This window comes from Protopterus annectens, chromosome 5.part0, assembly GCF_019279795.1.
Source record: "Protopterus annectens isolate FY-2018-M chromosome 5.part0, PAN1.0, whole genome shotgun sequence".
In the NCBI taxonomy this organism is placed as follows: Eukaryota; Metazoa; Chordata; order Ceratodontiformes; family Protopteridae; genus Protopterus; species Protopterus annectens.
The window spans coordinates 1,135,438,210-1,135,452,816 of NC_056735.1; the positions used below are offsets into that span (position 1 = coordinate 1,135,438,210).

General features: G+C 41.9%; 1 protein-coding gene across 1 annotated transcript in view; it reads left to right on the plus strand.

Moving 5' to 3' along the window:
• Positions 1–14,607, plus strand: part of LOC122801555 (E3 SUMO-protein ligase RanBP2-like) — a 2,328,503-nt gene that overhangs the window by 1,029,726 nt on the left and 1,284,170 nt on the right. Inside the window, exon 11 of the mRNA XM_044070992.1 lies at positions 6,758–6,841. Coding sequence (XP_043926927.1) covers positions 6,758–6,841 — 84 coding nt within the window. The remainder of the gene's footprint in view (positions 1–6,757; positions 6,842–14,607) is intronic.

Genomic DNA, 14,607 nt, shown 5'->3' on the forward strand with positions numbered 1-14,607 from the left:
CCATTGTTGATACTGCCCCAGAAGAAGAGAGGATCCACAGAGCCATGGCTTCAGGGATCCCTTCTCTGACAGGCACTTTCAGCTCTCCTGAAGAGCTACCCGACTGCCCAACTCTGGAGACGATTGGGGGCAGACTATCCTTAACACCCACAAGCCTGGACAGACATAAATGACGCGTGGGTGTTAAACATTTATTTACAGAAGTTGCTATATTCCCTTTTCCCTTCTTCCTCCTCACACCAGGGAGCATCTCCCCATTGTGCCACCCAGTCAGAGGGAGAGTTCCCTGCTAGAAGTACAAAAACGTCTAGACAAAAATCATCTAGTGGGTCCCAAGTGAACAACAGGGGTGCAGAACTTGCACACACTTTTTTGGTGCCAAAGAAGACTGGGGACTTTCGACCTATACTGGATCTGAGCAGTGTAAATCCAATATTCAAGAAGAAGTTCTACATGGTTATGGTGCAGTCCATTCTGCAGCTCATGCCCAAGGTTGACTGGATGTGCTCGGATCTCCAGGACGCGTACTGTGATGTCAAAATAAACAAGAGCTACTGAAGATATTTATGCTTCTAGCTTGGGGCTGACCATTACCAGTTCAGAGCACTGCCCTGACCTCATCACTGCTTCCCAGGTGTTCAAATGCATGGCAGTAGTCGCAGCGCATCTCCATCTGCAAGGATTACAGGTGTTCCCCTACCTAGACAATTGGCTTCTAATGGCAGCCACAAGGCATCAACTACTCTGGGCGATTCAGTTGATGTTGCACCTGCTTTGCCTCCTGGGAGTCACAGTAAACATGGCAAGATCCAAGATGATCCCAGTACAGGACATCGACTTCATTGGGACTCAGTTAAACATGGTCACGCAAGTTGCAGCAAATCCTTTACAGAGGATATCGTTTCTCAGGCAGCAGGTCCAATGCCTTCTAGATGCGCCATCTCCTCCAGCTCGCCTAGTTCTCATAGCCTTGGGTTCCATGTCAGCTGCCATCCTTCTGGTTCCCTTAGCCAGGTTATTCATCTGAGTTCTTCAGTGGACTCTGGCAGTTCAGTGGTCCATTCGGTGTCGCCCATTATCAACCATGGTCAGACTTACTCTGATTTGCAGGTGTCACCTGCAATGGTGGATGCTTACAAATGATCTTCATCTAGGTAGGCCATTTGTCCTTCCCCCTCCTTCGGCCACAGTGACCACGGATGTCTCCCTGTTGAGGTGGGGCATTTTCAAGGGAAGGATGGTCCAAGGCACGTGGTCTTCTACAGAGAACAAATTGCACGTATACGTCCTGGAGATGAGGGGCAGTTCTCCTTACATTGCAAGCCTTTCAAGACTGCCTTCTTCTGTGGACAGTTACAATCTTGACAGACAACATGTTGGTGGTATGGTACATCAACAACCAGGGGGAACCTGTTCTTGCCCACTCTGCGGAGAGGCCATGAGGGTCTGGGAATGGGCAATTGCTTAAAACTGCTTTCTCACTGCAGTGGAAATCCCAGGAGAATCCAGTGTTCTAGCAGACAGTTTGAGCAGGTCGATATTGAGTCCTTACAAGTGGTCCCCGAACCAGTCAGTAGCGAACGAGATTTTCAGCTGTTGGTGCCAACGTTGCTGTGATGTATTTGCTTCCTCCCTAAACAACAAGTGCAGCAGGTACTTCGTTCTGACCCCCCCCCCCTGGTGGGTTAGTCACCCAGGGGCACTCTAGTCCATGACTGACCCCCAGGTCTCCTTTACACTTATCTTCTGATTTCTCTGATACCCATAGTTCTACAGAAAGCCAGCAGGTTGAAACCAATCTTATCCTCATTTCCCCTCATTGGCTTTGTCAGATATGGTTCCCCTTTCTGTAGTCTCACAATAAGTATCCTCCATGGATACTGGATCCCAGTCAGGATCTCATTTCACATCCATCAGAACAACAAATTCCACAATCTTTGATCCGTCAGACTAACTGATTGATTTCTCCACTTCCAGTCTTCTTGCTAAAGTCCAGGCTTTCTTCTCCTGTCTGCAGAATTATCCTTGCCTCTCAGAAGCCCTCCACTAAGAAAGTATATTGCAGCAAATGAAAAAGGTTTTCCATCTGGGTTTCCCAAAGGAATATAGACCCATTTTCAGCTTCACTCTTGGATGTCCTTATATTTTTGAGCTCACTTTTCCATGAGGGAGCTAGTTTTTCTACAATAAAGGTGCAATTCTTGGCCATCACAAATTTCATGTTGGGAAGGAATTTGTTTCCATTTCTCCTTTCCTCTTCCAGACACTGCTGGGCATTCTTAAAAGGGGTTTTAAATCTAAGGCCTCCAATCAAGGATCCTTCTCCTTGGGATCTTATTTTGGTACTTCAAGGTCTCACCCAGAAACCCTTTGAGCCTGCTAGTTCTTGTGAGCTGAAGTATTTGTCGTGGAAGATTGCCTTTCTTGTGGCTATTGTCTGTCAGAGTTTCAGAATTACAAGCTCTGTTGTCTCAACCACCGTGCATAACCTTTTTCAAGGATAGAGTTTCTCTTAGGACGAATCCTTCCCTCATTCCAAAGATCGCTTTGGAGGTGAACATGAACCAGGTCATTCATTTGCTTGTATGTTTTCCCAATTACTCCAATAAAGGTGAATGCATGTTACATTCCTTGGACGTTTACAGATAGTTGTGTCTACCTACATAGAACTAGACCTCATAGAAAATCAGAGCAGTTGTTCATTGCCTTTTCGCCAAACAGGTTGGTCCAGGCTATATCTAAGATTACTTTAGCTAAATGAATTATGGAATGTATGCGAATGATCTAGAGGATTACAGAACCCACTGGTTCCTAGTTTGGACTCCAGTAGGTTTTTTTGTCTGTCTGTCTATCTTTGGGATAGCCATCTTGAAGAAGGTGCAAGCAAACTTGGTCCGCGTTGCTTGAAAAGGAGTGAGGCATCATGAGAGAGGGAGGAGTTTGAGGTTCAGATTGTATGTCTGAAGGAAATGGACGAGTTGGAGCAGAGGACTGATCCAAAGACCCGTTCGTGATGCATATTGAAATTGACAACACAGATGTCATGTTATGGTAAGTACATAACTTCTATTACTTCAGGCTTCGTTTTTGACAGTATGCCAGGGATTCTGCCTATGTCAGCTGTAAAAGGGCCTTGGAATTCATATGCAAGAGGAAATGTTTTTATTGTGTTAGGTGACCTGCAGAAAGATATTGCAGTGAGTGCTTATCCTTTGCCTTCTTCCTGTGTCTGTCACCTGCCTTCTTCCTATGTCTGGATCATTTTCCAAAATCTGTAGTAGAAGGATTTTTGTGAAATCAGTCGTGTATTTAACATGTTATTCTAGTCTGTCTTACAAATATGTTTGCGTCTTGCATTTGCTGAGAATGTTTAAAGTGGGGAAATGCAAGGGCTTGGCACACTAATATGTTATGATGTACACTAGCTGGAGGCACAAAAATTTGGAAGCTTAGATGTTCTATGATTTATTTAGTGCTTAAAATTGTACTTGCTGTATTGGTTCAGGATCTTAAAATGAGATAGCCTAACAGTTGCCTGTTATTTAAAGTGCCTTCTCATATACATCATTTTGTGAAGTACTGCATAGTTAGACAAGTTTGCTTATTGGATCTGATGTCTTTTCTGTCTGGTTTCAACCTGTGGGTTATCGGATCTTACTGCGATCCGAGAACCAGATACATATAGACTTCAGCCCATTGAGCGCCACATCCAATACCCACAATCCCTTGCTACTCAGGACTACCTCAGCTTTCATTTGCCAGCATTCCTGGATAGCCCCAAGGGTGTTCACCAAGTGTATGGTGGTCAGGGCAGCCTGGCTCAGTCAGCAGGAGTTTCAGGTCTTTCCTTACCTGAATGATTGACTTCTGGCTGCCTCCATGAGGGCACTATTAATCAGATCGAGTCACTTTATTCCAGCTTTGAGTCTCCTTGGGAAACGGTCAACTATGAAAATCCAGTCTTCCTCCTATGTAGTCGATAGTTAATAGGTTGCCACTTGGACACAGTTTCTCAGATTGCAAGGCTTCCAGTCTCCAGTGTGTCAGCCCTGCTGGGTCTTGCTCTTTCATTGCTCTCTTGCCCAAAATCTCCAGCTTATCTTGTTGTCGAGCTGTTTAGAGAGGCAACATCTGCCATTTGCTTGGTTTCACACGTGAAGTACTACTAAACGAGAGTTCTGCAGTGGATGTTGGCAGTGCAGTGGCCTTCTCTGACACATCCGATGGAGTTCCCCATTGCATTGAAAGCGGCCTATTTGAATCCAGACAGGTGGTTGAAGTTTCCCTTGGTATCCATTACAAGACCATTTGTCTCCCCAGGCACGGTTATGACAGATGCCTCTCTTTTGTGGTGGTGGCTTTTTGAATGGAGGACTGTCCAAGGAACCTGGTCCAATACAGAGGCCAGTCTTTACATCAGTGTCTTGGAGATGAGAATGGCCCTCCTTATGTTGCAGGCTTTTCAGGATGTTCTCCTCAAAGGTGTAATTTCATTTCAGACTGACATGTTCGTGATATGGTATCTGAACAAATAAGGGGAAACCCATTCTTGTCCCTTTGTTGAGTGACCATGAAAGTTTGGCAGTGGGTGATTTCTTTTCAGTATTTTCTGGTTGCAACACACATCCTGAGAATATCCAACATATCGGGCAGTTTGAGCAGGAACTTTCTATTTCTACATATGTTGTCCATCAACCCAAACATGGCTGCTTGGATTTTTTTAGTGCTGGGGCATTCTGTGTTGTGATGTGTTTACATCCCCTTACAGCACGATGTGCAGCAGATATACCTTAGTCCTTCCTCAAGGCCAGTCATTCAAGGACGCTGTTCTGTATATTTGGCTCCCCAGGTCTCCTGTACGCCTATCCCTCAACTCCACTAATAAGTTTCTTCAGAAGGCAACATGTTGTAAAGTGACTGCAATCCTCATTACCACCTTTTGGCCTCGTCAGGTGTGATTCTCCTTTATTTAGCCTCTTTTGAAGCACCCTTCTTGGGTCTTGATCCCGTTCTGTATCTTGTATCTAACTTGGTGAATCCGGACCTGCCCAACCTTCAGACTCTCAAGTTGGCCGCATGGTTTCTCCAATTCCCTTGATTGATTGGAATCCCAGGCTTTTAGACAGTGGTGCATATTTTATTTTCCTTTCAGAAACTGTACGCATAGGGTGTATGCCAGTGGGCAGAAACATTTTGCTGGTTGGGCTACCTCTAATGATTTGGATCTTCTTTCAGCCTCCATAGAGGTCATTTTTGACTTCCTGGTGAATTTGTTTCACTCTGACTCTAGTTATTCCACCATTAGTGTGCAATCAGCAGCCATTTCCAGTTTCCTCATTGGTAGAGATTATATGCATTTACCATTGCTCAAAACTTCAAAGGCCTTCCTTAAGAGTACCTTTTTATTGTGTCTTCTGGTTCAGGACCCTGTCCCTCTGTGGGAACTTGCCTTTCATGCTCCGGGTGTTGGCTACACCTACCTTTGAACCTTCTGCTACAGTTGACTAAGTTTTTGCTTTGGAAGACAGTATTTTTGGTGGCAGTTCCTTCCACTAAGCAGGTGTCAGAGCTGCAACCCCAATTTTCAGTACCTCCATACTTGGTCTTTCATAAGGATAGGGTTCCTCTCTTCACAGCTTGCTCCGTCCTTCCTCAGGTGGCCATGGAGAACAGATTAAATCATTCCATTCACTTACCAGTGTTTTTTCCTGAATTTTCCAACCGGGGGTGGGGGGGTACTTCCTGCCTTTCCTGATGTACTTACAGTTGAGGTTTTACTTGGACAGAAGCAAATTTTTCAGTAAGTCTAAATAGTTCATTTCCTTTCCAAGGGCCAGGTTGGTCATACCAATGTGTAAGGTTAAACTCTCCAAGAGACTATCTGATTGTATTTGTTTTGGATATAGTTTGAAAGGAAAGCCGTTGGGTAAACCAAAGGGTGATTCTAGATCTTTGCCCAGTTCTGCAGCTTTTTTCTCCAGAGCTGCACTGGATGAGGTTTGTACAGCTGCCACTTGGATTGACCCTCCTACCTTTGTGTGCTACTACAAGTTTGACATTCAGTCGAGGTCCAGAGCTTCCTTTGGTTCCACCATATTCTGCAATATCCAACCATGAGAATGCCCTCGAGGTTTTCCGTGGCTGTGAACTTTGTACCATGGGTTGAATCCCGATAGAAAAGACATTGGATATGAAAACTATGTATGTACCATAACAACAGGTCTGTTTTTGTCTCTGTCTGGTTCAGCCTTCCTTTCACACCTTACATTTATGGCATCCTCTTGTCCATGAGATGTGACAGTCAGGAAAGTTGTTCCTCCCTCCTTTGTTGGGTCATTCATGATTTTCCTGTTGAATTTGGCCATTGTCAGTGTGGGTAGCATGGGACAAACTCTATCTGAGGTAGTCCTGATGAGCAAGGGATTGTGGGTAAAGGGTGCAGAGCTTGACTGGCTGAAATCTATGGTATGTGACCAGTATGAACGGATAACCTACAGGATGAACCAGACAGAAAGACAATCTGGGATCTATCATTATAGTAAGTAGAATTTTAATTTCAGTTACTCTGAGGTTGTTCCACAGCTAGTGTGGAACTGATGCATATTTTCTTGAAATCCTGCTGCAGCAGGTATTTTGTAATGAAATGCAGATATGCATTTGCTGTAATGTCCACTGAACAACATTTCATCAGACCTGTCTGAAAGAGGATTAAAAATGTATTTCAGCACCACAGATTTTTTTTCTATTACTGTTTTAGTTTTCTCCAAAAACGCCACCCAGATGGGCTGAAGATCAGAGGTCTTTATTGGAGATGCTTTGCAAGCAAGTAGAAGATCTTAAGGTAAGCTGTTTTCTAAACATTTAAATGTTCTATATTATTCAGATAAAGTTTGTGTTAATTTTATTAATGAATGCAGATTACAGTTTGTCTTATGTGTTTGGAAGAGTAATTACTGCATCTAGAAATGAGATTTTTTTTCTCTTAAAATGACATTTACACTCACTTTCAAACTTGTAGCATATCGTGCTCATATTTGTCACAGTACCTGATAAAAAAAAAAAATAAAGCTTTGGGCTGATCTGTAGTTCCAGCTTTAACTGAGAAGAGTTCAGTTATTTTTTTGTTTTAATTGACTCAAAAGTCAGCAGACCTAGCTTAATTTATTATGAACTTGGTAGTTTACATTTGAGTTGTTAGTATGGTATATTACTGTTTGCTAGTGTGGTATCTTAGAGAGTTAGTGATTTCAACAGTTAAATAGTTATGGCACATCACAGCACTGTTCAATTACATATAAACATGGATTAATGATGATAAACAGCTGCTTATCAATTCATAATCTTAAACTTGTGGATTCCAGTTCTTATTGGGGAGTTTTACAGAGTAGTTAATTATTCACTGAGTATGACTGTAGACTAATCTGCTTTATTCCTTTTTGATTTGAGCTGTTTGATTTATTGTTGGTATAACGCATTAGAATGGGGCATATTTTTCAGGCTTGTTGATCTTTTGGTATTTCTAGTATTTGAAAAGAACAAGGTATGATTCATTTCCTTCTGAAACACCTATGTATTTGTGCTTGTATTTGAACACTAGGTGTAAACTGATGGCTTTTGGGGAAAATGAAATCAGACAACAAGCAAAGTTGATCCTTTATCCCTTCAGCAAGGAGTTTTAAGATGCATTATGTGCAGTTGTCTGTCATCTAATATCTTTCAGTTTGTCAGTTGTCTAGTATTTGCTTACCAGATAAGTGATAAGACTTGAAAGGCTTAATTGGAATGTTAAGACATACCTGCCTGAACATATGCATCAATTTACAAGTAAATGAATAGAAGAAATAGGAGTCCAAGAATGGGGATGTGAAATCTGTAGGATTCCAGATCCTTAGGGACCAACAAACAAAACTCAACTACAGATCAGGACTAATTATTAGCTAAAAATAGCTTTTACAGATCACCTTCTTTATCTCCTGATGAGCACATTTATATTCACCAGTGTCCTAAATTGTCTCTGCATTAAAAAAAAAAAAAGAAAATTATTTTGGGTGACTTTAACTATCCTTCAGTTAACTGGAACACTTATGCCTCCTATATAAGATGTGATCAAACATTCCTTTTTTATACAGAAATTCTGTTGAGCAGTTGGTAAACAAGTTACTTAGGGGATACAGCATTCTTGACCCGATTCTTACAAATGTGGCTGTCTCTTGCACTACTCTTCTGGTATATCACTCCCCAGTGAAGCCTAGTAGCAAACGTGACCGTCTCCTTAAAGCTCCTGCAGCAAACTCCACTGAACTGAAATGTGCCAATTTTAATCTAGTATATGCCAAATTTTACTTATGACTGCACCTCCCAAGACCTTGAATTAAACAGCAAGCGTCACTAAAGAATTCTTCACCCATTTAGGAACATGCATAGAGCTAGTTGTCCCTGCCAGAACCAAGTATCGTGAGAAATTCAAAAACAAACTACCGTGGTGGCCCACTGCCATAAGTAACTGTACATGAAAAGAAAGAGGTTCCTTAAATTGTTCAGTATATCCAAAATCCCACTTTCCAATGATACCAAAGTATTAACAAAAAGAAAAAATCCTTGCTAGGTCAGCTAAAGGAGCCCATGTAGCTATACTGGCCTGTTAGCACAAATATTATAAATCCCATGTAGTTATACTGGCCTGCTAAAACAAAGATTATTGTAAATCCCAACCATTCTTATTTCTCTTATTTACTTTACTTGCATTATCAACCACCCCATTTCCTTAGTTAAGCCTCCTTTTTCATTATTTTAATTTGTAGAAACTGCAGGTAGTAGTAAACCATCTTTTGCAACATTCTGGCCTTCTCTGCTATATACAGACCTGTCTATTTCTAATAAATATTTAATACTGTATATACCTATGCAATATATGTACAAGCTCAGTTTCTAAATGGTGTTTATGTAAGCTGTTGTAAAGCTTTGATCTTGTGTATTTACACTTAGCTATATTTTGTATTCTTTCTGATGTCATGTAAATGTATTTATGTATATGGCAAAACTGGTGTTAAATTTGGTGCTTTTCATCCTGGGCCTCTGCTGAAAAGGGTTTTATCCCGGTCTGACCTTTTCAGTAAGCAAAGATAGATAAATCCTCCTTTAGCTATGTTAGAAAACTAAGGAACAAATATCCTACATTGCTTTGAACTTGATCATAATGACACCTCCTATTCTGACCCTATAGACGTTGCCAATATGCCTGCAAACAATTTAATGCCTGTTTCACCCTTGAGACTTTATTCAAAGCTTTGAAATACCTGAATGCCTTGCTTTCTCAATTAAATTTAAAGATCTACTGAAAGTGCTAACCATGACCAAAATACTTTCTCCATGGGACCTGACAGTATATGCCTGGTTGCTTAATATTGTTAAACGTGCCCTTGCAAATGCATTGCTTTAGCTGTTTAAACCCTAGTTTGCCTTCTGGTTCTTATTGGTTTTGTTCCTGATGGGTTGTGCACTGCAGTGGTGGTGTTCCTCTATAAGGGTGGTCTTACACCTTACCGGTGTAATTACAGACCTGTTAGCCATGCATGCCTCATTTTTAAAGTGAAGAATGTATTATGATCAACATCATAAACTACAGTATCAAGAAGGGTATTGGACTTTATCCCCAATGGTTTGGCTTTGTGAAAGGTAGATCCTGCCAGTAGCTTCTAGTAAACAATTTCTAAACGGATATATTATGGAGGCTGTAGGTTGTGACCATGCAGTGCACACACAGCATCTTTATTTGGCCAAGGCCTTTAGCTGCATTCTACATCCTACAGAAACTAAATGCTTTCAAAATTGATATGTGGTAAGATGGCTAGTAAACTGACTGAAAAACAAAACCCACATAGTGCAAGTTGCAGGCACCTTGTCAAAACAAGTGTGAAAGTGACCAGTGGTGTCCTTTAGGACTGAACTGTGAGTTACAAGAATTATCACATGATGGTCAAGTGAGAGGGAGTTCCTTGATTTTTTTATTACATTTTCGTTTTCTAGTGGTATGTTGTCTATACAGTATGAAAAGAAGGGTTGTCTACCAAAAGTGATAATGTGCTTAGTTTAAGCCACTTTTAGTACACAGTGTTTGCTGTGTTGACTTCATTCTTGACTTAAGAGCAGCCCTAGTTTGCAGTCATTTGCAAACTTTATTAGACAGAGGTCTAGGCTGTCTGCTAGATGTGAAAAGTAAATGCCAAAAGGAGAGATCACAGCACCTTGCCTCTTGAACCAAGCCATCAATCTCCATGTGTTCTATACTGACCCAAAAAACAGGGGAGAAAAGATTCAATATTCTTTGGATGTGCACAAGGCAGCTCAAGTACTACCTTGACAGAACAGAGCCATTTAGGAATGCTGAACAGCTGTTTGCCTCCTATTCGGGAGCTAAGAAAGGTCATTCTGTCTCTAAGCAAGCTATTGCACAATGGTTGCCCTGTACTGTTGTTTTCTGTTTCTACCAACATGATAAATCTCTTCCAGGCAAGGTTAAGGCTCAGTCAACTAGGGCTTTATTCTCTTCTATGGCATTTTGGAAAGGGATGGACTCTAGAAGCTTTTTAGAGGCTGTAACCTGGTCCTTCATACCTTCACAAAGCACTACAAACTGGGATTTTTGAAGGTCTAGAGCAGGCTTTGACATGTCCATTCTTTGGGGGGGGGTCTTTAATTCCTGTCCTACCTCTCAGGTAGAATAAGCTTTGAGAATGTACCTAAAATGACACTGAGGCAGTGGAATGATGAACAGAGTATTGCTGCATAAGTCTGTCTTGCCTATCACCATAGTTTGAACTCCTCACTGGTTTAGTGGCAGCACCCAGCTGCCTCCACCCCCACCTAGATACTGGATGGATGACATAGGTTTCAGCCTCTGATTTGGTTGTTCTATTTGGATTTTATATGGTATTGTGATTGGCTGCAGTTTTTCTCTTTTTAGATTCTGTGTTAAGGTACTTCTCTCCTCCTTTGTGGAAAAGAAAAAGCTTGAACATCCTCTTCCTGTGACTGCTGAAAGCTTTCCTTTCAGGTTATGCTCAGCCAATCAGCTGTCACATAAGGAGAGGGAGGGAGAGACTGTGCATTTGAAAACTGGCCTATACTGGGATACCCTGGCAGATAACCCAAAATACCACTGTGGAATTTGAACATCTGTTACAGGTAAGTAGGAGTTGCGCAACTGTATTATCTGATGTCTATTTTCATTCATTCCTCAATGTATGGGTTTGGATCCAGTCCTCATATCCGATTCTGCCACTTTTTACAACTTGTGAATACTGCAAACTCTCGAGCTCATCCCTTACCCATAATGCTCTAGTCCCGCTCCATACCTCAGATTGCGTATGGATGTGGTTGCTGTCAGCTCTTGAGTGTTAGTGTTGTAATAAGCAATAAGTGAAATAAATTCTTTTTTTGACTACCTTTACATTTCGATCTGTATTAACTAATTTCTTTTTACCTCCCTTATCCTGCGCCTTTGCAGCATAACTTGCTTACCATTGTTGGTATTTTTCATATTCTGCTGTTTAGAACCTTTACCTTGTGTTAGTCCTTATTAACTCTTTTCTGACTTCCAAAAAAAAAAACTTTCCTGCTTGAGGAAATAGAAATATAGTACTGTTTAGAATGCCTGAAAAACCTTTGGGTTTCAAAAAATGCAATGTGTGTGGGCATAAGATTCCTCTGTCTGATGTCCACGACTCTTGTGTATATTGTCCCATCTTCAAAGCTTTTAATCCCAGGGCCTTTATCTGAAGAACAAACTGATTGTGAAAGGACTTTTTCCTACTACTTTTTTTGAGTCACTGACTGGAGGTCAACCTTCCAAAGTAGACAGAGTCCAGAAAATGCTAACCAGAATCTTCTGGATCCTCTTCCTCCTCCCGATCTGACCACGGATCGAGCCCAGAAAATCTTAAAACAGATTCAAAGACCAAATCCTCAGATTGATAACTTTGGATACAAGGTCTATTGCATCAGATCCGGTTCTTTCGGAGCCAAAACAGCTCACCCAGACCTGTTACCTGTCTTCTCTTGACCCTGTCCCCGCTCCGCTACAATTACCATTTTTAAAGCGACGTCGTTACTCTAGATCCCTTCAGTGGCCTCTTCCAGTTCTTCCAGGAGTCTGACAGAAGCAGATGTGTGGATATTATGATGAGGAAGTTTGTTGGCACAGTTTCATTTGGGAGTTCTCCCAGCTCAGAACCTTTCAGGTCCGGAGATCTTCACTAGTATTACTCCACCCATCTTGGCTTCTTCTCCAATCTGTCCGTCAGTTTTGGAGCCCTTGGATCAGAGAGTTCTTGGGGCCCTCTGTATCAGATCCAAAGATTGTTGTATTCTCTGCTCTGATACCTTTTTTGAGTGAGTGGACTGGCTTTGAGCATGTTGGAGCGGGATGACTCTTGGAGCTGAGGTGTCGTTGTTGAATCTGAAGTGTTTGTCAACTTTGAAGCTGTCCGAGCCATCTTTGCCCCTGCATTAGACAGCTCAGCTCCAACTTCAGCCTCAGGTGGACTGCTTTTGGGTCAGAGGGAGCCGACTGTCTGGAAGAATGTCTTTTCTGCTGCATCAGCATCCTTATCCCCCGGGACATTCTGCTTTTGAGGTGGTTGAGAGTGCTATCTTCTAGAGGACATACCATTTCCCCACCCAGATCGTCCTTCTGGATCCCATAGGTCTTTGTGCCTTGAGCCTCCACAGGAACAACCAGCTCAAAGCCTTCAGACTACTGAGCAGGATGTACTTGTATCTTCCGATACTTCTCTGAAGCATCCCACCGAAGAAGTCCCTAGGAAGAGAAAGTGCAAGAGGAGACACTTGGACTCCCCTTAGGAGTCGGTCACAGAAGATAACGATATTGATGAAGGGGAAAAGTCCCCAAGATCCCCATTTGATGACCTCTTTAGAGACATTTTGAAGACCTTTAAGCAAAGGGGGGTGGTAGGTCTACCGATAACCCTTTCCAAGAGGAATCTGTATCCCTGGAGGCATTTGGGTCTGGCCCACCTACTTGCTGGGTGACTCCACCTGCTGATGAGCTCATTTATCTAGGGTGTCGGACAGACTGGGAAAGCGTGTTTACCCTTCAGTGACTTTTGCACTTAGATTGCCGAATCATTAGGTGCACTTTGTCCGACTTCAGAGGTATTTGAAGAACTGTTTAAGGCTAAACCATAATAAAGTAAAATTCAATCATTGAGAGATTAAAATATAATTTAGTAAAAGAAATACACACGTGGGAGACCGTACTTGGGAAGTAATCACCTCTAACAAACTGTTATTAATTTTTTATAGTAAAACTTGAACGAAATAGTAGTTTAGCAACCATACTACTGCTAGCATCCAGTAGAAAAATGCTAATAGTGTATTTTTCAAACCATTACTAAATATCTGATAGAAATAAGTCAAGTTTAGTAAAAATAGATTTGCAATTTACCTACATTTCTAGTTGTGTGGTATGTTTTTATCATGTGACTTGGTAAGAATGCTGCCTCAGGCTCAGGAAATGAAACTTAACATTCTGTATTTTTCCATTTTATTGCTTATGCTGCTGCAGCACATACACTAACCTTTTAGTACACACACAAACTAACTTTGTAGAACATGTGCAGTTTCATTTTAACCCTTTACAATCCCTCATTTGATGCTGAGAAAGCATCACTCTCATATCATAAAACATATTCTATACTTTAAATATATTGTCATACATTTTTCCAAAACCTTTAAAAAGTAACTCTGCATTTTCTCTTGCTATTTCATTTTCATTGACACAATATGTAAATGGAACTTTTTCTAAGTCACTAATATGCAGATTTTGTAGCAGTTCATAGGTTCATACTAGGCTATCTGCCCGAGGGCATTTACAAGCCTAGCCCATCGTTTTGTGGCTTACGCCACCCCTTTAGTATGGGGAACTATACCCATTATTTTGCTGTGCCTCTGTCGAGCAGTGACACTGAGGTAATCCCTGGGGTATATCTGCGATCTCCCATCCATTGGTCAAGATTTCTCTTGAACAAGGCCAGCGAGGTGCTCTGCCTCACATATACCGGGATTTTGTTCCACAGCATAGGGAGTCTTTGGGTGATGAATCTATCCCTCCAGCACGTCCTATTAATAGCCGTGTCGAGGTTTAAGTCTCCCGCCCTTGTGGCTCTGATGGATCTAGATTTTTTGAGGTGAAGCATATTCATCAAATCTGGGTTTGACATGGCCTTGTATGTTAGGCAAAGGTCACCTCTGAGCAAGCGGTGTTTACTGAATAGAGCTGGAGTTCTTTCAGTCGGGCAGCATAGGACAGATTTTTGAGACCCTTTATCCTTTTGGTGAGGAACTTTTGTGGCCTCTCCAGCTGCTGCAAGTGTCGAGTCAGATACATTCCGAATGGGGCATTGTACTCAATCATTGGTCTGATGAGTGATGAGTAGAGGGAGACCATGACCTCCCTTGATCTAGATGAGAATCCCTTCATGATAAGGTGGGCAATGTAGAAGGTCTTCCTAACTACTTTAGCTACATGGGTGTCGAATGACAGACTACTATCAACCTGGGTCCCCAGGTCCCTGATAACTTCTTCTG